The following is a 26694-nucleotide window of genomic DNA, read 5'->3' as shown; positions in this document are numbered from 1 at the left end:
ATGGAACCCGCGGGCTCAACGTTGACTGTTGAAGATAAAAGCACACAATTATTATATATATATATATATATATATATATATATATATATATATATATATATATATATATATATATATATATATATATATATATATATATATATATATATATATATATATATATATATATAATCACACAAATAAAACGACACTAGATTAAAATACAACATCCTTTCTTGGTGAACTGAGTGTGACAAACAAGTTATAATCTACAAGCACCAGTTAAAATTGCTCAAAATAAAAGCACACTGACTTGTTGAGCTTCAAGTCACGCTACATGCAAAACCTTGCAAATCACTGGTAAGTACATTCACAAATAATAAGACACTGCATCTATAGTCAGGAAAATGATGACCACTCGCATGACCTATTTGTACACCGCATTCCAAAGACAAAACAAAACTCAAATATGGCTCCTCCGTTTTATTTTGAAAATTTCTGTCACTGTGTGACTTCTAACTTTCTACTGGATTAGCCTGAAATGGACAGAATTTACGAGTTTCCTGTACTCTTCTTCATTGGGCTTGTTTACCAGAGGTAAGTTGAAGTTGTAATCCTCTTATTACTGAGTTAAGTGTTAGTGTAGCTAAATAATGGTTTAAATACAAGAATAAACGTCAGGTATTTCACTCTAAAACCATTCATGTATATTCGACGCTCTTATGTTGTGGTCAGTAGAATGCTACGGCAACTCCACCTAGACAAACGACATTGTCTTTGCTATATTTACATTGTCAAAATAGGCTGTGAGTCAAAACTCGTATTTACGTATTTACTCTTAATTCGCTATCTTTGCCACGTAGCAGAAGAGGAGTGACTATATTGAAATAATGGCGGCTGATGTGACAAGCAGTTGTGGCACATATTGCTCTAGAAAATAGGAAACAGAAGGAAGTGGGCGGGATTTCCGGTAATCGAATTGGGACAAACCTTTTTTGAGACTTTTATTAGTAGATTGCACAGTACAGTACATATTCTGTACAATTGACCACTAAATGGTAACACCCGAATAAGTTTTTCAACTTGTTTAAGTCGGGGTCCACGTTACAAATATATACTATCAGCATAATACAGTCATCACAAGTTAATCATCAGAGTATATACATTGAATTATTTACATTATTTACAATGGGATGTGGAGGGGGTTGGGTTGGGGGGTTAGGTTTGGTTGATATCAGCACTTCAGTCATCAACAATTATATCATCTGAGAAATGGACATTGTAACAGTGTAGGTCTCACTTGGTAGGATATGTACAGCGAGCGGTGAACATAGTGAGCTCAGAAAGCATAAGAACAAGTATATACATTTGATTATTTACAATCCGGGGAGGTGGGATGTGGTGGGGGGATGGTGTTATTCTAGGGTTGTAGTTGCCTGGAGGTGTTCTTTTAGACAAAATTTGCACCCTCAGTAACAAAGTACACAGTGCACACATGAAGTGTACTTACCAAAGTATGCCATTTGAGGCACAGCCATATTTCACATCTTTGAAATTCTAAATTCTTTACAGATGAAGCTATTTGTTAAGAGTATTTTTCTGGCAAAATATTACATCAATAAAATAAAATTACCTAACTATTTTAAAACATTTTAAAGAGAATGTGCATCTCGATAGCCTGATACTTGGTTGATTTAAAGGCCTACTGAAACCCACTACTACCGACCACGCAGTCTGATAGTTTATATATCAATGATGAAATCTTAACATTATAACACATGCCAATACGGCCGGGTTAACTTATAAAGTGACATTTTAAATTTGCCGCTAAACTTCCGGTTCGAAACGCCTCTGAGGATGACGTATGCGCGTGACGTAGACCGGCGAACACGGGTATGCCTTCCACATTGAAGCCAATACGAAAAAGCTCTGTTTTCATTTCATAATTCCACAGTATTCTGGACATCTGTGTTTGTGAATCTGTTTCAATCATGTTCATTGCATTATGAAGAAGGAAGCTGAGCAAGCAAAGAAGAAAGTTGTCGGTGCGAAATGGACGTATTTTTCGAACGTAGTCAGCCACAACAGTACACAGCCGGCGCTTCTTTGTTTACATTCCCGAGAGATGCAGTCAAGATGGAAGAACTCGGATAACAGAGACTCTAACCAGGAGGACTTTTGACTTCGATACACAGACGCCTGTAGAGAACTGGGACAACACAGACTCTTACCAGGATTACTTTGATTTGGATGACAAAGACGCAGACGTGCTACTGTGAGTATGCAGCTTTGGCTTCTAAACATTTGATCGCTTGACCGTATGTGCGCAACTTTTTTTTGCGTATGTACGTAACTTTTTTAAAATATATAAGCTTTATGAACCTTGGGTTAGGTGAACGGTCTTTTGGGCTGAGTGATTGTGTGTGTTGATCAGGTGTTTGAATTGTATTGGCGTGTTCTATGGAGCTAGGAGCTAGCATAGGAGCTAGGAGCTAGCATAACACGTACCGTACCGTACGTGCGCGTCACGTACGTAACTTTTTAAAAATATATAAGCTTTATGAACCTTGGGTTAGGTGAACGGTCTTTTGGGCTGAGTGATTGTGTGTGTTGATCAGGTGTTTGAATTGTATTGGCGTGTTCTATGGAGCTAGGAGCTAGCATAGGAGCTAGGAGCTAGCATAACACGTACCGTACCGTACGTGCGCGTCACGTACGTAACTTTTTAAAAATATATAAGCTTTATGAACCTTGGGTTAGGTGAACGGTCTTTTGGGCTGAGTGATTGTGTGTGTTGATCAGGTGTTTGAATTGTATTGGCGTGTTCTATGGAGCTAGGAGCTAGCAGAGGAGCTAGGAGCTAGCATAACAAACACGCAGGTGTTATTATGCAGGATTAATTTGTGGCATATTAAATATAAGCCTGGTTGTGCTGTGGCTAATAGAGTATATATATGTTTTGTGTTTATTTACTGTTGTAGTCATTCCCAGCTGAATATCAGGTCACCCCCGGCTCTCACAGCATCTTCCCTATCTGAATAGCTTCAACTCCCCACTAGTCCTTCACTTGCACTTTACTCATCCACAAATCTTTCATCCTCGCTCAAATTAATGGGGAAATTGTCGCTTTCTCGGTCCGAATCTCTCTCACTTCATGCGGCCATCATTGTAAACAATAGGGAACTTTGCGTATATGTTCAACTGACTACGTCACGCTACTTCCGGTAGGGGCAAGCCTTTTTTTTATCAGATACCAAAAGTTGCAATCTTTATCGTCGTTGTTCTATACTAAATCCTTTCAGCAAAAATATGGCAATATCGCGAAATGATCAAGTATGACACATAGAATAGATCTGCTATCCCCGTTTAAATTAAAAAAATTCATTTCAGTAGGCCTTTAAGTCTCCACCAGTAGCATATTAGACAGAACAATAACATTTTAAAATCTGTGTAATTATTAATAGAATAAGATAGACATCAACAGTGCAGAATGTTTAAAAGGCATAGAAATTTGTAAAAGTAAAACAAATGTATAACATGAATATTTAAAGAGCCGCATAAGTATTCTAAAAGGACAAAGTATATGGAAGCCAAAAAGCTGCAATATTATGGTGTGTGCGTTTTATTGTAAATATTGGATATAATTAAATTGTTGTTGCGTTTTCATTGTAAACATTCCATAAGGCGGTGCCATATTTCCATGTGATGTGACATCACTAGTTTGAATTTTCCGTCACCTAACACAAAGCATATTAAATGGTAAACGGTCTGTATTTATATTAATATATTTTACTACAGTGCTTTACATTATACATAACATTCACCCATTCACACACACGGAAGCTGTCAAGTAAGGCGCTAACCACGACCCATCAGGAACAAGGTGGGTGAAGTGTCTTGCCCAAGGACACAAACGGCCGTGACCTGGATGGAAGAAGCTGGATTCGAACCAGAAACCCTCAAGTTGCTGGCACGGCTGCTTTACGATCTAAATCGGTATAGCACATAAGGGCATTAAGATCAACCATATTATTTGCCACGTTTTTTTTTTGGTTTTTTTTTTTGCGTCACTTCCTGTCAATGAGAAAGGACGCAAAAGAGAAAGGCTCCCCTCTTGCTACCGGAGTTTTTTGTTAAATCTGAAGATTTTGACCACTGATTTGCGATCACAGCCACAGGAGAGTACCCTGGCATCTTCAATCTGATTTTGGTCAGTTGAGAGGCACTGATACGCTGAAAGAAGGCGAGTTGGGAGAGCCGTTAGACTCAAGCCAAAGGCGCCTTGCCGCAGTTCAAAGCGGTTGCCTAGCAACCAAAAGCTACGACGAGTTTACAGCTGTTTTAAAGTGATCCCGACGTCGCACAGTGATATAAGTTGACAGACTGACACCTCAAATTGATCTCTGAACGGCGCAAGATACGAAATTGTTGGAAAAAACAAGTTAAAGTACCGCAAGTCGCCAAAGAAGCAACTGCCGTTAAGACACAAGCAAGAGGCAGTGACGTCAGTGACTGCCGCGATGCGAAAAGGTAAAGGAAAGATTGAAATCCCGAAACCTTCGGGGTCAGCTGTTACAGAACACAACTGGGAACAAGATTTGAGGTTGGACACAGGACATGATGGGAATCAAGAAGAAATTACCAATGCAATAGACAGTAAAAAATGTGCAGCAGCAGTTTTTATGGATCTAACTAAAGCATTTGACACAATTAATCACAATATTTTAATCAAAAAACTAGAACGATATGGCATCAGAAGGTTAGTCTTAAACTGGATAAGAAGTTATCTAACGAACAGGAAACAATACGTGAAGCTAGGCGAACACATGTCTACAACGCTAAATATATCCTGTGGTGTACCTCAGGGATCAATATTAGGACCTAAATTATTCAATCTCTATATAAATGACATTTGTAAAGTTACAAAAGATTTAAAGTTAGTATTATTTGCGGATGATACAACAGCGTTTTGTTCAGGAGAGAACACACAGGAGATAATACAAATAATAACAGAAGAAATTAAAAAGATGGTTTGACAAAAATAGACTATCGTTGAATCTTAGTAAAACTAAAATAATGCTATTTGGTAATAGTAGAAGAGAAAGTCAAACACAAATACAAATAGACGGAATAGAAATTGAAAGAGTAAATGAAACCAAATTTCTAGGTATAATGATTGATGATAAATTGAACTGGAAATCTCACGTAAAAAATATACAACATAAAGTAGCAAGAAACACGTCAATAATGAATAAAGCAAAACATGTTCTCTACTGCTCACTAGTGTTACCATATCTGAGCTACTGTGTAGAAATATGGGGAAATAATTACAAAAGTACACTTCATTCATTTACGGTGTTACAAAAAAGATCAGTTAGAATAATACATAATGTTGGATATAGAGAACATACAAATCCTTTATTTATTGAATCAAAGATACTGAAATTCCACGACATAGTGAATTTGCAAACAGCTAAAATTATGCACAAAGCAAACTATAACCTGCTACCCAAGAATATACAACAATTCTTCTCAACAAAAGAGGAGAAATACAATCTTAGAGAAAAATGTAATTTAAAACATTTGTACGCACGTACAACACTTAAGACCTTCAGTATATCAGTATGTGGAATTAAATTATGGAATGGATTAAGCAAAGCAATCAAACAATGTACTGATATGATCCACTTCAAGAAACTCTTCAAACTTAAAGTGTTTACAAAGTACAAAGAAGAACCATGACAAACATTTTCAATTTATTTCATCCATCCATTCATTCATTCTTAAAGTAATCTTACTTATCTCATCATATGAAATATGACTTTCTTCACCAATTATTATTATTAAATTCTTACTATTATTTATTTATTTTTATTGTGATTACCTATGGAGTTTATTGTGAATAAATTGAGAACAGGAAGTGAATAAAAAAGTTTCAGCAACTGTTATGTAAAGAAAAGGGGTAGGATTAAATAAGCTCTGCTTCTTCCTACTCCTTTTCGAATATGTTGAAAAGAGAAACTGGAAATTGTGATGTATCATGTTGTATGCTTGCATGTTCAAAATAAACTCAAACTCTAACTCTAACTCTACATGAAAAAAAAGATTGACAGCTACACAATCAGATGTATTCCGATGATTTATGCCGGTGGTCCCCAACCTTTTTGTAACTGCGGACCGGTCAACGCTTGAAAATTTGTCCCACGGACCGGGGGTGAGGTGGGTATGTTTTTTGTTTTTTTTTAGTTGTTTTTTTTTAATCACGTGTGCTTACGGACTGTATCCCTGCAGACTGTATTGATCTATATTGATATATAATATAGGAACCAGAAATATTAATAACAGAAAGAAACAACCCTTTTGTGTGAATGAATGGGGGAGGGAGTTTTTTTGGGTTGGTGCACTAATTGTAAGTGTATCTTGTGTTTTTTATGTTGATTTAATAAAAATTAAAAAATAATTATTTTATTTTATTTTTTGTGCGGCCCGGTACCAATCGATCCACGGACCGGTACCTGTGGTTGGGGACCACTGATTTTATGCCACGGTTTTGAATAGGTTTGCTCCTCCACCATTACATTTTACAGACGTAAAATAGCAATAGAGTCAATTAACCAGGGGTGACACATCAACATAGGACTGAATTTAAACAATTGTTTTTTTCTGTCAGAGCAACCAAGCCTGGAACACACTATTTTAGCTCATATTGGAAACGGTGACTAACCAATTTTAAAAAATAAATTAAAAAAAACAGTGGTTAAAGACTAACCAGTTTTTTACCTGTGGAGTTTGCACTCTGGCTTTTTTTATATTGACCTGTTTTACAATGAATCATAATATTGTTTTGTAATTTTATGTATTTTTTCGATGTCTGTTTCTATGGTGACTGCCCTAGGACAGCAAAATTTAGCCATTGCAGCCAATTCTGGCATATTTACCGTGATACTTTTGCTCATGTGTTATATACTGCCTTAATTAAATAAATAAAAATAATTTCATTCTATTATATGAATGAAATAATACTCAGTGGTTAAATAAGATACAATACTTAATGTAACTTCTGAAGTATTTCCGAAACAAATAGTGTGTCACAATTGACCAAAACTTGGGCAAGGCAAAAACACCAAAACGGGGGACAGCGTGGCTTGGTTGGTAAAGTGGCCGTGCCAGCAATTTCAGAGTTCCTGGTTCGATCCCCAGCTTCGGCCATCCTAGTCACGTCCGTTGTGTCCTTGAGCAAGACACTTCACCCTTGCTCCTGATGGGTCGTGGTTAGGGCCTTGCATGGCAGCTCTTGCCATCTGTGTGTGAATGGGTGAATATGGAAATAGTGTCAAAGCACTTTGAGTACCTTAAAAGTAGAAAAGCGCTATACAAGTATAACTTATTTCCCATGTACAAAAAGTTACACCATGAAGTCAGCGAACCATTAACTAAACATAAACCCTCCTGGTGAATGATCAGAGGCAGGCGAGTCCTCTGATCATTAATCAAGAAGAGCAAGTGTGTAGAAGAGCAGGTGTGTAGAACAGCGCTCAAAAACAGTGGTGAAGACAATGCAAAACCAAACCAAAACAGAAAGTGGAAATGGAACAAAAATGAGTGTTGGACAGAAAGAAACACTAAACTAAACACAGAAAAAACACCCAAAAACTGTCACGAAGATTATGACACCGTTACCTATCTTGTTTATTTTATAGTCCCAGTTCTTTTTTTTGTTTATTTCACATATGATATATTAATCAAGTATTTCACAAAAGGGAGTACCTGTGTTTTAGCAGTTTTTATTACAGTATCTTCTTAATGGACAATACCTCAGAAATAAAACTTTAGAGTAGTTCCTGTACAGCTTGTATAACAGAATAAATGAGGGGTCCCCAAACAACGGCCCACTACAGCCCACCACCGTCCAAAATTTTAAAAAAAATTTAAAATTATATACAGTGGGGCAAAAAAGTATTTAGTCAGCCACCCATTGACAATCAATGGGTGGCTGACTAAATACTTTTTTGCCCCACTGTATATATATATATATATATATATATATATATATATATATATATATATATATATATATATATATATATATATATATATATATATATATATATATATATATATATATATATATTAGAGATGCGCGGTTTGCGGACACAACCGCGGAGTCCGCGGATAATCCGCAGGTCGGGCAGATGCATGACGAAAAAAATAGATTTTAAATAGATTCGGGCGGGTGGCAGTTGAACCAATTCGGAAATATATATACATAGTTAAATGTTGTTACCCACATACGAAAAACGAGCATCACTCTTTGACACAGGCAATTATTCATCAGGCACTGCTGCAGCTGTCACGCCAAATTTCTTCCCCTCTACAAACCCCCCCCCATTTACTTTCGGGGCTGCGTCCAATAAAATCACAAAGTTGCCGGGGGTCCTTAACCGGCACGCGACTGTCCTGTTTCGCGCCTGTACAAAAAAACAAAACAATAATCGATTTCTTCAGATTCCAGCAGCTGTCAAAGACGAAGTATCCTTCCAGCGACGGGCAGTCAAAGCCGAAGTGCTATCGATCGCTGTCAATGACGTAAGAGGAAACATGACCACGGAAGTAAATGGGGGGGAGGGAGGTTTTTGTAGGGGGAAGAAATTTGGCGCGACACAGCACACCACAACACAACAGAAGAAGAAGAAAAAAATAAAAAGATGGCAGCAAACGTGGTACGCGACAAACCAAAAAAGGGAATACTAAAGACCAGGGGAAAAAAATAATAATAGTCAACACTTTCTTAATGGAAATGACAATAATATTATAATAATGATAAATAATATTATCACGCATTAATATCTCTTAGCCTCTAATGCGTGGCCAAGAGCTATTAATGCGTGGCACGCATTGAATGTCTCTGCTGCATTGGATCAGTCTCCTTTCTTTAACAGGCAAAAGCTTTCTAACCTCACTAATGCCTTGCATCGTCTATAATAGATGTATAACAACGGGTGGGTGGCGGGTGGTGGGCGGTTGTGGTTTTGATAAAATGTTAGTTCGGGTGGATGACGACTTTTGTGATGCGATTGTGGATGAAATAATTGCCTATCCGCGCATCTCTAATATATATATATATATATATATATATATATATATATATATATATATATATATATATATATTTTTTTTTTTTTATTTTTTTTTTTTTTAAATTTGTTTGTAATTATTATAATTTTTTTGACTCTGTCCTTTCTAATCCATTTTCTACCGCTTGTTACTCTTGGTGTCTCCTAGCCGCTCAGGCAAATCATCCATACATTTTCTACCGCTTGTCTCTTTCGGGGTTGCTGGCAAATCATATTGTCAAAAAATTAATTTTCCCATCGATAACGTGACATCAAGTGCGCGCTCTTTCAGTCAGTGCGTGAGGAATATACTGTATATAGAAATATATATTACAGCCCGGCCCCCGCCAAATTGTTTTAACTCAATGCGGCCTCCCGAGTCAAAAAGCTTGGGGACCCCTGGTATAGATTAACTGTTAATTTATGGGATGGCGCAGATGGTAGAGCAGCCGTGCCAGCAACTTGAGGCTTCAATGTTCGATTTTCAGCTTCCGCCATCCAGCAACTTGAGGGTTCCAGGTTTGATTCCAGCTTCCGCCATCCTAGTCACGGCCACCGTGTTCTAGGGCATGACATTTCACCCAAATTTCTCCCAGTGCCGCTCACACTGGTGTATGAATTTGAATACCGGTACTGTATACGTGTTGGTGGTGATCGGAGGCACCATAGGCGCATATTGGCAGCCACGCTTTCGAATACTCCAAGGCGTTTGTGGCTCCAAGTGTAGCTTACCACCATCACAGTGTGAATGTGGACTGAATTAACGATGGGTTCTCAATTTGTCAAGTGGTTTCAGTGTTTAGAAAAGTGCCATATAAATCCAATACATTATTATTATAAGGCAGCACGGTGGAACAGGGGTTAGTGCATGTGCCTCAAAATACGAAGGTCCTGAGTTCCATTCCGGGCTCGGGATCTTTCTGTGTGGAGTTTGCATATTCTCCCCGTGACTGCGTGGGTTCCCTCGGGGTACTCCGGCTTCCTCCCACCTCCAAAAACATGCACCTGGGGATAGGTTGATTGGCAGCACTAAATTGGCCCAAGTGTGTGAATGTGAGTGTGAATGTTGTCTGTCTATCTGTGTTGGCCCTGTGATAAGGTGGCGACTTGTCCAGGGTGTACCCCGCCTTCTGCCCGAAATCAGCTGAGATAGGCTCCAGCACCCCCCGCGACCCCGAAAGGGACAAGCGTTAGAAAATGGGGACGGAGTGGCGAAGTTGGTAGAGTGGCTGTACCAGCAATCGGAGTGTTGCTGGTTACTGGGGTTCAATCCCCACCTTCTACCATCCTAGTCACGTCCGTTGTGTCCTTGGGCAAGACACTTCACCCTTGCTCCTGATGGCTGCTGGTTAGCGCCTTGCATGGCAGCTCCCGCCATCAGTGTGTGAATGTGTGTGTGAATGGGTGAATGTGGAAATAGTGTCAAAGCGCTTTGAGTACCTTGAAGGTAGAAAAGCGCTATACAAGTATAACCCATTTAAAATGGATGGATGGACATTATTATTATTATTCACAAAAGTACCACATGGCGGTGGTAGCGTCTTGGTCTTGGAGCTGTATGAGTTCTGTCAGCAATGCGGACTTGTGTTTCATTGAGGAAACATGAATGTATTATTTGGCAATGATCCCATCCTTTGGGAAACATTGCTGTTTTGCAATATATTTACTGAGAGGAGAAATAACTTGTGTTTTCAGCGATTTCGACTCTGGCTCTGTGATGACTTATTTTCTGAGTTGTAGTGCCATCTTATAGCCAAGTTTTTTTTTCTTCAGCATAATATTTTCCCTTGAGAAAAAAATAATACAATTTCTACACTGAGGTCTTCACCTGGTTTGGGATTATGGTTCCACCTATTGGTGTAACATGCTCCTGACAACCTGTCGGGCATTTTTTGTAGATTTGTCAACTGTGGGGCAAGAAATATGAATAAATAAAATACATTGATATATAATATATTGATAAAAAAAATGTTATTATTGTTTAAAAAAAAAACAAAAAAAAACTCTGTAATCTGTACATGTGAAAGTAAAATTATTACCCATTGAAGAGCAATGTTTCTGTTGATTGCAAACGTTGCTATTTCAGAGCAACATTGTAAGTGCACAAACTTGTGATTCGAGTGATACTTCACCTTTATGTGAAGTATAGCTACAATTAGTTTTTCATTCAGATGTATATTGTTTGTAACATTATGCATACAATAGTCACAATACTATGTATTTTTGTGACACTGTATTATCTGTAAGGATTTTCACGATGTAATTTTCTGTGTAAATTACTCACAGTATGCCACAGGAGTTGTGTAATGACCTGATTATACTATACACAGGCATACACATTGAGTTTGGTAATAGCTCTTTTTTTTATGTTCTGCATTGACCATAAAGGAGGTGAGTGGTGAGGATCAACTGTAAATGATTGATGAAGACTGAACTCTTGGATTCATTTAGGGGGAACAAGCAGTAAAGCTTGCAGGGCAAACAGCGCTGGATGACGGAATCTTTGCTCGCCAAAAATGAAGGTCCTACAAAAAGACGAGACCAAGATTGCTGAGAGTATTCTACGAAAAGACCTACCCAAGAGTTTTCAGGTCGACTGTTTTTATTCATAATTGTCATGTTTTAATGAAGCAATGCATTCATTATTATTCCTGGTGCTCCTTTTTCTGTCTTTGTAGGTCTATGGATTCTTATATGCTTACAACAGGAACAAACCTAGCAATATAATGTTCATTGTTGATACATGGCCTGATTTTAAGGTCATCATTTGCCGACCTGATCCTGAGGTACCCCTTTGAAAATATGTTTGTCTCTCTCCCCCCCCCCCCTGATTTATTCCTGCTGGTCCTAATATTTTTTTTTTTATTCCACAGAATAAGCTAGCCTTGGAATGGGTAAAAAAGATAATATTTTACTGCAAGGATGAGCAGATTTTGAAGAAAATGTTATTAAAGGACGAAGTAGTTGACTGGAGCGGTTATTTTATTGTTGGAGGTAAAAAATAAAACAAAAAAACCTCAATAGACAATAGTAACATTAAATCCAGTTATGCAATAGACATAAGTGTACATGAATTTAGAAGTAGTCTTTTGTCATTGAAAAGTAGATGAAAGTGGTCCCTGTACAGTAACAGTTCTATTTCATTACAGGCATTGACAGCATTCATACCCTCACGCTCAAAGAGGTTTCATCGAACAGACAAGTCAGCTACAAACCTATGGTGTCTGCACATCTTCTGTATTTGCCAGACCATAGCTCTCTGATGACGCCAGTATTTGACAGGTTGGCAGACTATAACGCAAACACATGCACACAGACATAAGGGTTGCCGCATGCCAAAGTGATCAAAGAAAACAGTGAGAAGAGACATGTTTCAAGTGGACCTAGAAAGTGATTTAGCCCTTTTTGAATTGCAGTGCAACACACCAAAAAGCAACTGTTTGAAGCTCATACCTCAAAAGGCAAACACCTAAATTTGAACCATTACCATTAGGGGTCTCAAAAAAAAAAGTGATTTTCGAATGAATCACGATTCGTATTTGTGACGATTCCTAATTAATTGAATAAAATCAAAAATCGATTTGAGAAAAAAAAAGATTCGCCTAAATGCCTGAGTGTCCAAGCACTTGATGAATATCTCGCATCTGCTGTACAGATTAACTTTAGAAAAGAGAAGTATGGTATACTTCTCTTTGTATTTAACATTATCAAATGTTTGAGTAGAATTGTATTAAACAAAACCAGTTTTCTTTTAAGTATTATAGACATTTATCAGAGCGGTTTGTCTATTTTATGGAGGAATGTAGTTAATCATCAAACTGGCACCCAATGTTAATAAAAGTATTGATTTTGACTCAAGAATTGTTTTGAATTGAGAACGGATTCTGAATGGAATCGATTCGTCTAGTCCCCAAAGATTCAAAGCCCTAATTATCATGCATCAGCAAATCTTATGAGACTTTTTGTCATTGAGGAACTTGCACCAGTGCAAACAAAGTGGCAATTCCTTGCATTGGCATTTTAACCTCCTGAAGACCAACTGCAGTGGAAACTTGTATTTTGCATAACAGGGCTATTTTTGTTAATGAAAAAAAGAAACACACCAAAAATTAGAGATCAGAGTTTTATGCTACCGATTCCGATAGGTGAGATCTGCCGATGCCATGCATCACATGTATGAACTCTAAATGTTTCCATTTACACTTAGTGTTATTGACAGTTTAACAACATCATCACATTTAAACAAGTTCCTTATATTATTTTATTGCATACAATTGTTTGAGCAAAACAAAATCAACACAATAACTAATCGGAAGTAGAAACTACTACATACTGCTCATATAAATCATTTGGTGTTGGCCCTTAAAATCCTACTGCGTCCAGGGAATAACTTTGGGTTTGTAAACATTAACAAAAACAACAATGGAATTATTTCTGCCAGAATAAAAATCTTGACTTAATCACTCTGGTATCGTTCATATACTGATACTAACCTTGGTATCGACGCCAACAATTTATGGATCACCCCACCCGGCTCTTACGTGTCTTGTTCTGACTGCAGCAATGCTGACTCATTATATATACTAGACTCATTACTTTACTTGTTACTTTCCTGTCAATAGTTGCTTACTTTCTGCTGCAACATGGTTCCATCTACAGTACACTTCTTAAAGTTTACTAAGCCATTATTTATTGGTGTTGTTTCAAGCTAACTTAGTTTAGCTAGCTGTAACATGTATAGCCTTCTCCTCCAGTGATAGTGCTACTTAAGATACTAAGAAGTGTAGTTTATTTGCCGTAATGGAGGTGATTATAAGCTTAAGGGAGTGGCTCACCACTGGGGACGGAGAGATATGATTAAATGCTTGCCAGCCCGGGGACTAAAAATAAGCATTAATGGGCAATGGCAATCACAAACATTTCACGAAATTTGGGACATCTCCATAAAAATATGTCCACATGAGAGGATGTTGGTTCTCAAATTAAGAATAATAGTAAAGGGAGAAGTCCAGGTCCCTGGTCATTAGCTTTCAGGAAATGTGACCCCTAAAACTATTTAGTTGAATAGCCCCGGTTTAAAAGATGCATTTCACATGTCTTAAATGTGACATAAACTAGAAACTGTACTTTACTGTAACACCATTTTCAGTACATGTTGTAGTTTTTCCTAGCTTAGTTTTCATTTAGTTCACAATCAATCTTTGAATAAAATATTTTACAAAAAGCCCTGCACATACCGACGTATAAGCTTATGTATCTTGTTTTACAGTGCCCTTGAATCAAGGGTTTCACCTCTCAGTCATTCCCATGTTGACCTGGTAAATCAAACCTGGAAGTTTGGAGGAGATGAACACGGATACAACAGAATTAAAGCCCAGGTCAGCAACATGCCTTCATGCTGCATCACTGATGATCAGGGTCGGCCTGTATCATGGATACTTTTGTATGAGTACATGGCAATGGGCATGTTGTATACTGTGCCCGAGCACAGACGAAAAGGGTATGCCAAAGTGTTGGTCCATACCTTGGCCCAGACACTCCTTAATCAGGGTTACCCGGTGTTCTGCTACATTGAGGAGGAAAACACGGTCTCTTATAAGCTTTTTAAAAGCCTTGGCTTTATTGAGGATCCCTCATACAGAGTACTCTGGGCTCAGTTGAACTTGTGATGTTGAAAAGCGTCAAAATTGTCTGCACCAAGGATGACTTAAATTTGATTAATCTGAATTTGTCAACCAAAGTGCCAACATCTTCCCCAGTCAGCACTCACTAATGTGTTTATTCTACTTTAATAAATACACTGATAAATACATGCACCTGGGAATAGGTTGATTGGCAACACTAAATTGGCCCTAGTGTGTGAATGTTGTCTGTCTATCTGCGTTGGCTCTGCGATGAGGTGGCGACATGTCCAGGGTGTACCCCGCCTTCCGCCTGAATGCAACTGCGTAAGGCTCCAACACCCCTGTGATCCCAAGAGGGACAAGCGGTAGAAAATGGATGGATGGATGAAAAAGCCCCTCCCTGAACATAGCCACACGCTACCTAGTGGCAACAGGAATCACTTTTTGCACATGTAATAATTGCAATATAAGGTAGTTCCTCACAGCCCAAACGTGGCAGTTACAGACAACATAAAGTACAAGGTAAATTCAACCATGACTTCAAGTTATTTTGTTTAGCTTGTGGTAACCCCCTTGAGACTGGGCTAAGTTCCTTTATATAATTGTATTCATTTGTTCCACGTTACGGTTATTATATTGAGATCACCAGTATAACTTCACCAATAACAATAAAATACATGTGTAATTTATATATTATCGAGACATACTAATATAGGTATGATATATGTTTATTGTACTTTGAGCATTAATATTTTCTTAATATACTTTCACTTGTATCCATGTAACATTGTATCAGCATGGTTTAAAGGCAATCTTTTGTAACCCAAATAATCCATATGTGTGATCAATATACAAATAAACATGAAGCATTTTGATTATTCTTCTTTTTTTGCATTAAACTTACAGATTTAGCTATTGAAACATGGTGTACTTAAAATCAAACTACCCAAAGTCCTGATATGAAGAACACCTTACAACAGTACTCAATTTATACATAAGAAAATTGATTGCAAGGTTCAATGTAGAACTTCTTCACATAATTATTAAAAAATTATCGTGGTTTTTTTTGGTATTGGTCACCACTTTGCGAGTAGATTACCACAAACAGCCATTTTAATATAATATACAAAAATAAAGCTTTACTGTGTACACATGCCCAGTGATTAATGAGATGGTTCCACACTACTAATCAGTGGCTCTTCTAAATGCATTACGTAACACAGACACACTGACAGAAATAACAAGCATTTATTGTAGTTTTAAAACCTTATTGATGTTTACAGGGCTATTGCTTTGCTACAGTGACTCCTCGGTCAAGGTTAATTGAATCTTTGAACAAAAAAGGCACAATAAGCATTAGGAAGTTATAAATGTTACATGTGTTACTCTATGAGTATTTAGACATAATTATGTTCCTCATGCCACATTATTGAGATAATATCTAAAACATGTTTCAATTTTAAAAATGTGAGAAGTCTTTAAAGAAGCATGTGTTTGCCATTCATCTTAAAGTGTAGAGAAAAATGGGGCCAATAACTAAAATTGGTCATTATGATTGAGTTTTTGTTCAACAGCCTAAAAAATGTACTTGTCCATGGAGTTTACCTTCTCTCCGAAGAAGCGGAAGAGACTTCACTCGATCTGAAATAAATAGGGAAAATGCTGTTGGCAGACACCGACACAAATGCGAATACATAGACACATTTGATAACCACTACTTTTCATAATAGAAATAAAAAGGAAGACACCAAAATAATCACATACATTTTGTCACATGATACAGCCATGTTTAGTAATCAAAAGTTTAATCATAAAGTGCCTCTGCTGATTGCAACCAAACAGCGCACATTTTGCTTCAACTGACTAATTTGATTACTATAACCATCCCTAAATGAAAGACATGAAGTGAATTGATATTATAAACTGCTTTCTATTCTATTTTACCTCTTTTCTCTATACCCTTCCAGGCGAATCAACCACTTTTCCCAATATTCCGACATCAGCTCAGTGTTCAGTTTGTGTACATGTGCTGGTGAGCCATCCTTGTAAGCGACAACAATGAGGCCATTTTCCACCTGAAAAAAAGTGTGTGATGAATTAGTAATCATTTATTTAATCATTAGGTTTTTCACAAAAGTGTCATCATTTCAGTTTTTAGCAAATATTTTGGACTATAAATTATTTTGTGATAAGAAAAAGAAAAATATCAATCTACAGTGTTTCCCCCACCTTGCCAATATACTTGTAGCGGTGGGGGCGTGGTCAATATGACATCATCATATAATTTTCTTAACAGTCAATGATGCATATATTTTCTTTAAAAAAGGCTAAAAAGTGTAAATAAATTTAAAAACAAATCTGTGTTAGCGTTAGAGTATTATAATTTTTTCATATTGTTTTGCTCTATGTTTAAACAGGGTCTCTGCAGGTTTCAACATGTCAAAATTAAGACTTTTTAAGACCATCTTGAAAATAATTTAAGACCATTTCACATCCATACGGATAAAATATACAATGACAAAGTAAAATCAGAGGTCCAGAATGATTTTCTAGTATATTAATTAATTCACTGCTCTTTTACATTAAACTAACTAAATACACTACGAGCTTCTCTAGTATAAACTAATCGTAACAGCCAATTTTCAGATTTGCCATAGAAGTGTTTTCTTGCAAAAGGTGCAGTGTGCTTCATATCAAGTGTTTTCATGTAACATCAACATCAGCAATGGCAGAGGAAAGCACAACAGTATATTGTCTGTGAAAGGGACAGTTAGCATCTATGCTAAAGCTAAATGGTTAACTTTGGTAATATTTTTTCAGCAGTCAGAATTGAGCAAACCGATAAAAACATCTACAGTGCAACTGTATATGCACAAAGTTGTGAAAAACAGTGTGCAGACAGAGTGATTGTCTAAAAAGAAAGAAGGCGATTATGGCTTGCAAGCGTCAAACAGAATTTGGATGTGAATAATGTGGATAACATTCAAATTTGCTCAGCTCATTTTGTATCTGGTGTGTATGGATATATTTTTACCAGTTTATTGTGACTTTTTTGAAAACATATTGCTAATACACAATGATTAGTTTTTTATTTAGGCATGACAAGATGACATTGGCAAATCTCTATTGCTTTCCTGACCCCACAATAAGATGAGTGTAAACACTAAACAGGCAACCGCTTTTAATGTCGGTTGCTGTATAAACTTGGAGAAAAGATTAGGCATGAGAAGCTGATTTGAAATTATTGGAATAAATAATATAAAAGAATTATGTTTTTTTTATAGTTTAGTAGTAGTACACTACTACCACAGACAAATTAGCGTGTGCGTCCTGTATGTAATAGTATGATTTCACTAGTAAACATCTCATATTGATCTCCTTCGGCAATTGGCGCTACTTAACCCACATAACACTCCTTTGGGGGGGTTACGTTTATCTTTGTAAAGTTGTGCACGTGTTTGAGGCGTTTCAGCATCTTTTGACACGTACTTATCCTGGATTTTTTACTTTTACATAATCATTCCATTCCCTTTCACCCCAATGTTTACAATCGCTTCCCTCCTCGATGGCTGCACATCCGGGTACTTAACACTTTATACGTTTCCATCCACAGGCTTCAACCATGCATTAAATTGATCGTCCAGGAGACACATATCGTTCAACTTTTACTTACCAATTTTATGCAAGTAATTTGGTTTTGCTGTGGGCTTTCGTTACGTTTTCTCCGCTGTTATGCTAACTAAACTGTCAAAATACAAACAAATTCTGGCCGGGCAGCACAGTTTGTTCCGCTGTGTACTTAGTTACGTCAGGGACGGCGTGGCGAAGTTGGTAGAGTGGCTGTGCCAGCAATCGGAGTGTTGCTGGTTACTGGGGTTCAATTCCCACCTTCTACCTTCCTAGTCACGTCCGTTGTGTCCTTGGGCAAGACACTTCACCCTTTGCCTCTGATGGCTGCTGGTAGCGCCTTGCATGGCAGCTCCCGCCATCAGTGTGTGAATGTGTGTGTGAATGGGTAAATGTGGAAATACTGTCAAAGCGCTTTGAGTACCTTGAAGGTAGAAAAGCGCTATACAAGTACAACCCATTTATCATTATCATTTATTTGTCATAGCGTCCACAAAAATCGAAACATTTCAAAGCGAGACTGAAGTTTATGCATGTTTAAAATAAAAGTAGCGTCAATATATTTTTAAGACCTTTCAAAATCAAATCCAAGACCTTTTATGAGATTTTAGGAAGATTTGGGACATTTTAAGGCCTTAAATTCAAATTATTGGATTTAAGACTTTTTTAGACTTTTTAAGACCCTGCGGATACCCTGTTATAATTGTTATGGTTGTCTGTCTATCTGTGCTGATCCTGTGATGAGGTGGCGACTTGTCCAGCGTGTACCCTGCCTTCCACCTGAGTGCAGCTGGGATAGGCTCCAGCTCCAATTAATTTTGCTTACTAGAGAACATTGGACAGCTGTAAGTAATCATAATGAGCTGGGGTCGCATTGTACCAAAAAAAGAGATTAGCATTGTCATCTGAAGAGGTAAACAAGCGTGTTTGTTTAAGCAACTTGTTGAACTAAAGAAAAGTAAATGCAGATTTAAAGGCCTACTGAAACCCACTACTACCGACCACGCAGTCTGATAGTTTATATATCAATGATGAAATCTTAACATTATAACACATGCCAATACGGCCGGGTTAACTTATAAAGTGACATTTTAAATTTGCCGCTAAACTTCCGGTTCGAAACGCCTCTGAGGATGACGTATGCGCGTGACGTAGCCCGACGAACACGGGTATGCCTTCCACATTGAAGCCGATACGAAAAAGCTGTGTTTTCATTTCATAATTCCACAGTATTCTGGACATCTGTGTTCGTGAATCTGTTTCAATCATGTTCATTGCATTATGGAGAAGGAAGCCAAGCAAGCAAAGAAGAAAGTTGTCGGTGCGAAATGGACGTATTTTTCGAACGTAGTCAGCCACAACAGTACACAGCCGGCGCTTCTTTGTTTACATTCCCGAAAGATGCAGTCAAGATGGAAGAACTCGGATAACAGAGACTCTAACCAGGAGGACTTTTGATTTGGATACACAGACGCCTGTAGAGAACTGGGACAACACAGACTCTTACCAGGATTACTTTGATTTGGATGACAAAGACGCAGACGTGCTACTGTGAGTATGCAGCTTTGGCTTTTTTTTGCGTATGTACGTAACTTTTTTAAAATATATAAGCTTTATGAACCTTGGGTTAGGTGAACGGTCTTTTGGGCTGAGTGATTGTGTGTGTTGATCATGTGTTTGAATTGTATTGGCGTGTTCTATGGAGCTAGGAGCTAGCAGAGGAGCTAGGAGCTAGCATAACACGTACCGTACCGTAAGTGCGCGTCACGTACGTAACTTTTTAAAAATATATAAGCTTTATGAACCTTGGGTTAGGTGAACGGTCTTTTGGGCTGAGTGATTGTGTGTGTTGATCGGGTGTTTGAATTGTATTGGCGTGTTCTATGGAGCTAGGAGCTAGCAGAGGAGCTAGGAGCTAGCATAACAAACACGCAGGTGTTATTATGCAGGATTAATTTGTGGCATATTAAATATAAGCCTGGTTGTGTTGTGGCTAATAGAGTATATATATGTCTTGTGTTTATTTACTGTTGTAGTCATTCCCAGCTGAATATCAGGTACCGTGAGTATGCAGCCTTGGCTGCTAAACATTCGATAACTTGACCGTATGTGCGCGTCACGTACGTAACTTTTTAAAAATATATAAGCTTTATGAACCTTGGGTTAGGTAAACGGTCTTTTGGGCTGAGTGATTGTGTGTGTTGATCAGGTGTTTGAATTGTATTGGCGTGTTCTATGGAGCTAGGAGCTAGCAGAGGAGCTAGGAGCTAGCATAACAAACACGCAGGTGTTTTTATGCAGGATTAATTTGTGGCATATTAAATATAAGCCTGGTTGTGTTGTGGCTAATAGAGTATATATATGTCTTGTGTTTATTTACTGTTGTAGTCATTCCCAGCTGAATATCAGGTCACCCCCGGCTCTCACAGCATCTTCCCTATCTGAATAGCTTCAACTCCCCACTAGTCCTTCACTTGCACTTTACTCATCCACAAATCTTTCATCCTCGCTCAAATTAATGGGGAAATTGTCGCTTTCTCGGTCCGAATCTCTCTCACTTCATGCGGCCATCATTGTAAACAATAGGGAACTTTGCGTATATGTTCAACTGACTACGTCACGCTACTTCCGGTAGGTGCAAGCCTTTTTTTTATCAGATACCAAAAGTTGCAATCTTTATCGTCGTTGTTCTATACTAAATCCTTTCAGCAAAAATATGGCAATATCGCGAAATGATCAAGTATGACACATAGAATAGATCTGCTATCCCCGTTTAAATAAAAAAAATTCATTTCAGTAGGCCTTTAAATGGTGCACTATGTTAACTTGTTTATGAGTGCGTTTACTACATTATCGGTTAGTAATTGTACCTTGTTTGCAATATTATTGCAAAGACTTTCCAAATGTGCACTTAGTACTTGCTATACTTACTGTCACCAAGTTTTGAGCAAATCAATAACTTGCGGTTCAGTAAAACATTTTAAATACCCACAACCAAATTGCATTTGTATCCAAATATTGGGGTATTTTCTTAAGCAAATTTTATTCATGCAAGCAAATAATAACCAGTAGTTAATCATGATTAATCACAATTCTAGAGTGTTATTAATATGCTTAAATAACCATTTGACAGCCCTAATATACCGTATTTTTCGGAGTATAAGTCGCACCTGCCGAAAATGCATAATAAACAAGGAAAAAAACATATATAAGTTGCACTGGAGCCCGGCCAAACTATGAAAAAAACTGCGACTTATAGTCCGAAAAATACGGTAAATCCATTCATACAATATCAATTCAATTAGTTTTTTGTAAAATACCCTGATATTTAAGGTGTGGCCATGCACCACGATCAATTACATGCAGGGGAAATAAACCCTGATCTAATCACTTTAGTATTGTTTATATAATGATACAATACAGACATCAATAGTATCGACATCTCAATTGATAACCCCTACTTTACATTAAAGTAGGGGCGGCATGGCGTAGTGGGTAGAGCAACCGTGCCAGAAACCTGAGGGTTGCAGGTTCGCTCCCCGCCTCTTACCATCCAAAAAAAATCGCTTCCGTTGTGTCCTTGGGCGGGACACTTCACCCTTGCCCCCGGTGCCACTTACACCGGTGAATTGAATGATGAATGATAGGTGGTGGTCGGAGGGGCCGTTGGCGCAAATTGCAGCCACGCTTCCGTCAGTCTACCCCAGGGCAGCTGTGGCTATGAAAGTAGCTTACCACCACCAGGTGTGAATGAAAGATGGGTTCTACATGTAAAGCGACTTTGGGTACTTAGAAAAGCGCTATATAAATCCCAGGTATTATTTTACCTGTTAGCTTCTTCTGCTTAGCCTCCAGTGATGATTAAACTTGTAAGAAACAGTTTATTTTACACTATGGTGGTGTGGTTTAGCATCTCTGGATAGATGATGAATTATTTGCAGCTTGCTTTCAAATTTGAGCGGGTGTTCTGACAAGGCACGCACCTTCCTAGAATTCATGCAACTCCTGCATGTGTGTAACACGGAATATGGAAATGTGATTGTGTACACATGAGCGTGCATCCTTTTTTAATATGGCTGTAACGATTGATCGATTCATTTTCTTACATTTCAATTATATCCATCTGTGCTCTGCAAGTTTGCATTCCGGAAGATAGGGATCGATCCAAAATCATTTTAAAAGGGAATTGATCGATTGTATCGTTACTACAAAAAGGAAACAATTGGGTTTAGGGAACGCCACACTTTATATGAATTTTAGCATTTTAAAAAGTAAGGACGTTAAACGTTAAGTCTATTTGCCCGTCTGTGACGTCATCAAAACAAACATAACAGATAGATACGGTGGTCAAGAAAGGTCATAACAAACCCAAACGCCACAAAACAATATAATAGATTACAACACACACACAAAAACGTTGATCGACAGCACAACTGCAAAAGCTGCAACAAACACAAATGATACAACACAATAACATAAAGCCACAACACAACTTTAAGCCGCAAAGGACACGACTGACACAATGTAAGTGACAGCGGAGCGAATTTCGGCGACGCACCGACTTACGGAACACAATATTATGTGACAACAACTGGCAGCCAAAGAAAAAATTATTTTGTCAGAAACAAATACAAGACATGGATGAAGGAGGCTATGGAAATTAGGAAGCAAAGGGCCAAAACCATTAACAGGAATGAGGGATCATATGCTTCAGCACAACCGAAACACTGTCATCAGCAACACCAGAGCAAATAACAGATACATGACCGGCCCGGGGAACTTTATTTAGCAGGTAAATCTACTGTTAAAATGTTGCTGACTGTACGTTTATTGAAAATAGCTTGAATGTTGAAAATATTAGCAGAAAAAGTTTCCTCTTGTTAATTCAACCAAAAGTGTTAGTTGCACTTTATTCAAATACTATGTGAATGCATTAGTCATTAATTGTTGGTTTATTTGCTTGTTTGTAGCCATAATTAATTTATACATATTTAACTTAAAATAACAGGAATATAGGAAACTTTCCCTGTAGTGTCCAGTAGCCAGTATTTACTTACCGTATTTTCCGCACCATAAGGCGCCCCGTGTTATTAGCCGCACGTTTAATGAACGGCATATTTCAAAACTTTGTTTACCTGTTAGCCGCCCCGTGCTATTAGCCGCACCTACGCTACGCTAAAGGGAATGTCAACAAAACAGTCAGATAGGTCAGTCAAAATTTAATAATATATTACAAACCAGCGTTCTAACAACTCTGTTCACTCCCAAAATGTAATGTGCAAATGTGCAATCACAAAAATAGTAACACTCAAAATAGTGCAGAGCAATAGCAACATCAATAACTCAACGTTGCTCATACGTTAGTGTCACACAACACACAAAATAAACATTTAAAGCTCACTTTCTGAAGTTATTACTCATCTACAAATCCCTCGAATTATTCTTCTTCGGTGTGCTTCACTTGTTTTTTGACACCATCTGTGATGTGGACGCGCATGCAGTCGTAGATCAACAGGAACGGCGCTGCGTGAAAAAAGTCACCCGGTGTCTTCGCGTAAACGTCTATCAACCACTCGCTCATCTTTTCTTCAGCCATCCATCCCTTCGAGTTAGCTTTTATGATGACGCCGGCTGGAAAGTTCTCTTTTGGCAAGGTCTTCCTTTTGAATATCACCGTGGGTGGAAGTTTCTGGCCGTTAGCATGGCAAGCTACAACCACAGTAGGACGACTTCTCATTCCCTGTGGTGCGAATATTCACCGTACGTGCTCCCGTTGTATCCACAGTGCGGTTCACATGAATATCAAAAGCCAGTGGAACCTTGTACGCGTGTCTCTTAGTAGGAGACATTTTGTTGTCTTTACAGAAAAACAAATGAAATTAAATATCCGCAAGCTTCTTCTTCTCCGGGGGCGGGTGCTCACCTTGGCGGTTGCTTACAGTAGAAGAAGAAGCGCTTCCTCTTCTATGGGGCGGTTGCTTACCGTAGAAGAAGAAGCGCTTCCTCTTTTACGGGGAAAAAAGATGGCGACTGTTTACCGTAGTTGCGAGACCTAAACCTTATGAAAATAAATATGAATATTAATCCATATATAAGGCGCACCGGGTTATTAGCCGCACTGTCTGCTTTTGACAAAAATTGTGGTTTTTAGGTGCGGCTTATGGTGCGGAAAATACGGTAAGTATTTACAGTATTTCACAGTCAAACTGTTTGATTGTTTTGCTAAAAGGTTACTGAATCGATTTTCAGCTCACTGAATAGTTTCGGATCGGATAGTTCTGTAAAAAAATCAGATCATCCCTGAATTGTATTGGCAACCACAAATATAAAATCATTGTTAAAACAAATCGTTACACAACTACCTTTGAAGGAACCCTTTACATTAGTACAATCGTTAGCTTTGTAAACAATCGGACACAGATTCTGTTAAGATCGACTGAGCATGGTAGCTCATTAGTTAAAAAAGGCAACTATCAGTCCTGGATCCTATCCCATCGTCGACATTTCTAATTTATTAATTGTATTTCTTGGAAATGCAGTTAGGTGGATTGGCCCATAAGATAAAATAGTTGCTGGAATGTGAGAGGTGTGTTCAGTTTTGTTTATATGAATAGAATATGCAGTACTACCTGGTATTTGTAGTTGCCATCATTGTTCAAGGCTCCTGCATAGGCCGCCACTTGAATGGGATTGTCGTATGTGTTGCCCAGGAATGGTTTTGGCTTCTCTGAAGTCTTCCAGTCAATAACACAAAGAACCCCTCTATGGACAAAACGGCTTATGAGTGGATCCAACCAGTCGACAATGTTTACCAAATGACGATACTCACCTGTAGCGTGCCACACAGTCCACTATTCCCAAATAGTTAAGAGCGTCATGTTGCACAGTGCTCTCGATCACTCTTACAGCACTGACGTCTTCCAGTATGTGAGATATGCTCTCTAGGTATCCCAACACCTCCGGTGGATGTAGTTCATGTTGTTTGTCTTTCAGAGTTCCACCAGACATCAGGACTTCCTCCACAGCAGAATGGAACAGTTTTCCTTTCCTAAACAAGTCTGGTTAAAACACAATTTGATTAAACGGAGCACAGTTAGCATGTTTCTCAGAAGCAGGCTCAGGATTTTTCTGGGTGGAGTTTGCATTATCTCCCCGTGACTGCGTTGGTTCCCTCCAGGTAGTCCGGCTTCCTCCCACCTCCAAAAACATGCACCTGGGGATAGGTTGATTGGCAACACTAAATTCGGCCTTAGTGTGTGAATGTGAGTGTGAATGTTGTCTGTCTATCTGTGTTGGCCCTGCGATGAGCTGGCGAATTGTCCAGGGTGTACCCTGGGGACGGCGTGGCGCGGTTGGGAGAGTGGCCTGAGGGTTCCTGGTTCGATCCCCAGCTTCTACCAACCTAGTCACGTCCGTTGTGCCCTTGAGCAAGACACTTCACCCGTGTTCTTGACGGGTCGTGGTTAGGGCCTAGCATGGCAGCTCCCGCCATCAGTGTGTGAGAATGGGTGAATGTGGAAATAGCGTCAAAGCACTTTTGAGTACCTTGAAGGTAGAAAAGCGCTGCACAAGTATAACCCATTTACCCTGCCTACCGCCCAAATGCAGTTGAGATGGGCTTCAGCACCCCCCACGACCCCGAAAAGGACAAGCGGTAGAAAATGGATGGATGGATGGATATCACAAAGCCTACTTTTAGTGTATTCTTTAAAGCCTTCCTCGCCCAGCTCTGCCACCATCCTCCTCTTCCATCTCTCCAGGTAGAATAGCTGCTCTGATGAAAGTGTCGCCTGAAGAATCCTCGTCACACTTGGCACTGACGACCTGCCTTGATCCCGATTCAATACAATCCGTAATGGAGGTCCTGACTCGAGATCATCTGTTTCTGGAGTGTCCTCACTGTGTAAGAACGGGTGCATTATCTTAAGGAGCCTCGTCTCTGGTCTTGACGGAGCCTTGACGACGGGTCCGAACATGTGCTCGTCCTCTTCTTGAATTGCCTCTGGTGTCCGAGCCGTGACCCTCGGAGACGTAACAGACTTAACGAGAGAGGAGTACCGCTCACTGTCCACGGAGCTGTATGGACTCGGCCCCCTGCGGGAGCTGGAGCGATAACAAGCTGACAAGAAGCCGAAAGGGAGAGTGGTGTACTGAAGCACTCGGCTAGAAACGCGATTAAGAATGAACATTTTTGCTACGTCAATACACCATGTGTTATATTCGATTGTTAGAGCGGTCTATATCCTTGCATTCATATTGCAGAACTTGTCTCAACATGTCCATTTTCAGGTAATCCAACAGCGCGCCATTGAAACTTTCTTCTTCTATTATGCGGGGTACTAGCATGCACA

At 38.7% G+C, this 26694-nt stretch overlaps 2 protein-coding genes across 6 annotated transcripts; one reads left to right on the top strand and one right to left on the bottom strand.

Annotated features, from left to right (window-relative positions):
* Positions 1-26691, bottom strand: mgme1 (mitochondrial genome maintenance exonuclease 1). 4 transcript variants are annotated; one of them, XM_062058468.1, is made up of 6 exons: positions 26037-26690; positions 25173-25401; positions 24973-25105; positions 16661-16791; positions 16322-16357; positions 1-25 (listed from the first exon to the last, which is right to left on the bottom strand). In XM_062058468.1, exons 1-6 carry the CDS (start codon positions 26530-26532, stop codon positions 16-18), a joined length of 1035 nt encoding a protein of 344 aa, XP_061914452.1. In that variant the 5' UTR covers positions 26533-26690; the 3' UTR covers positions 1-15. The 4 variants fall into 4 exon arrangements, with proteins under 4 accessions (XP_061914452.1, XP_061914449.1, XP_061914450.1 ...); XM_062058465.1 differs by lacking the exon at positions 1-25 and adding an exon at positions 5723-7280 and having other exon boundaries at positions 26037-26691; XM_062058466.1 differs by lacking the exon at positions 1-25 and adding an exon at positions 8402-8447.
* LOC133657306 (glycine N-acyltransferase-like protein 3) lies at positions 495-15596 on the top strand. 2 transcript variants are annotated; one of them, XM_062058469.1, is made up of 6 exons: positions 495-576; positions 11544-11683; positions 11771-11878; positions 11966-12086; positions 12242-12374; positions 14362-15596. In XM_062058469.1, the coding sequence occupies exons 2-6, from the start codon at positions 11609-11611 to the stop codon at positions 14759-14761; spliced, it is 837 nt and encodes a 278-aa protein (XP_061914453.1). In that variant the 5' UTR covers positions 495-576; positions 11544-11608; the 3' UTR covers positions 14762-15596. The 2 variants fall into 2 exon arrangements, with proteins under 2 accessions (XP_061914453.1, XP_061914454.1); XM_062058470.1 differs by lacking the exon at positions 495-576 and adding an exon at positions 4071-4509.
* Positions 26692-26694: the final 3 nt, after the last annotated feature.

The sequence above is a fragment of the Entelurus aequoreus genome, linkage group LG09 (genome assembly GCF_033978785.1).
Source record: "Entelurus aequoreus isolate RoL-2023_Sb linkage group LG09, RoL_Eaeq_v1.1, whole genome shotgun sequence".
Classification (NCBI taxonomy): domain Eukaryota; kingdom Metazoa; phylum Chordata; class Actinopteri; order Syngnathiformes; family Syngnathidae; genus Entelurus; species Entelurus aequoreus.
This window is presented reverse-complemented; position numbering and strand designations above follow the sequence as displayed.

Coding starts and splice junctions, on each gene's coding strand:
- LOC133657306 (XM_062058469.1), top strand. CDS start 11,609: ATGAAGGTCCTACAAAAAGACGAGACCAAGATTGCTGAGAGTATTCTA. Junction 11,684..11,770: donor ACCTACCCAAGAGTTTTCAG/GTCGACTGTTTT, acceptor CTGTCTTTGTAG/GTCTATGGATTCTTATATGC. Junction 12,375..14,361: donor ATGACGCCAGTATTTGACAG/GTTGGCAGACTA, acceptor CTTGTTTTACAG/TGCCCTTGAATCAAGGGTTT.
- mgme1 (XM_062058465.1), bottom strand. CDS start 26,532: ATGTTCATTCTTAATCGCGTTTCTAGCCGAGTGCTTCAGTACACCACT. Junction 25,402..26,036: donor CTTTAAAGAATACACTAAAA/GTAGGCTTTGTG, acceptor TGTTTTAACCAG/ACTTGTTTAGGAAAGGAAAA. Junction 16,358..16,660: donor GAAGGGTATAGAGAAAAGAG/GTAAAATAGAAT, acceptor TATTTATTTCAG/ATCGAGTGAAGTCTCTTCCG.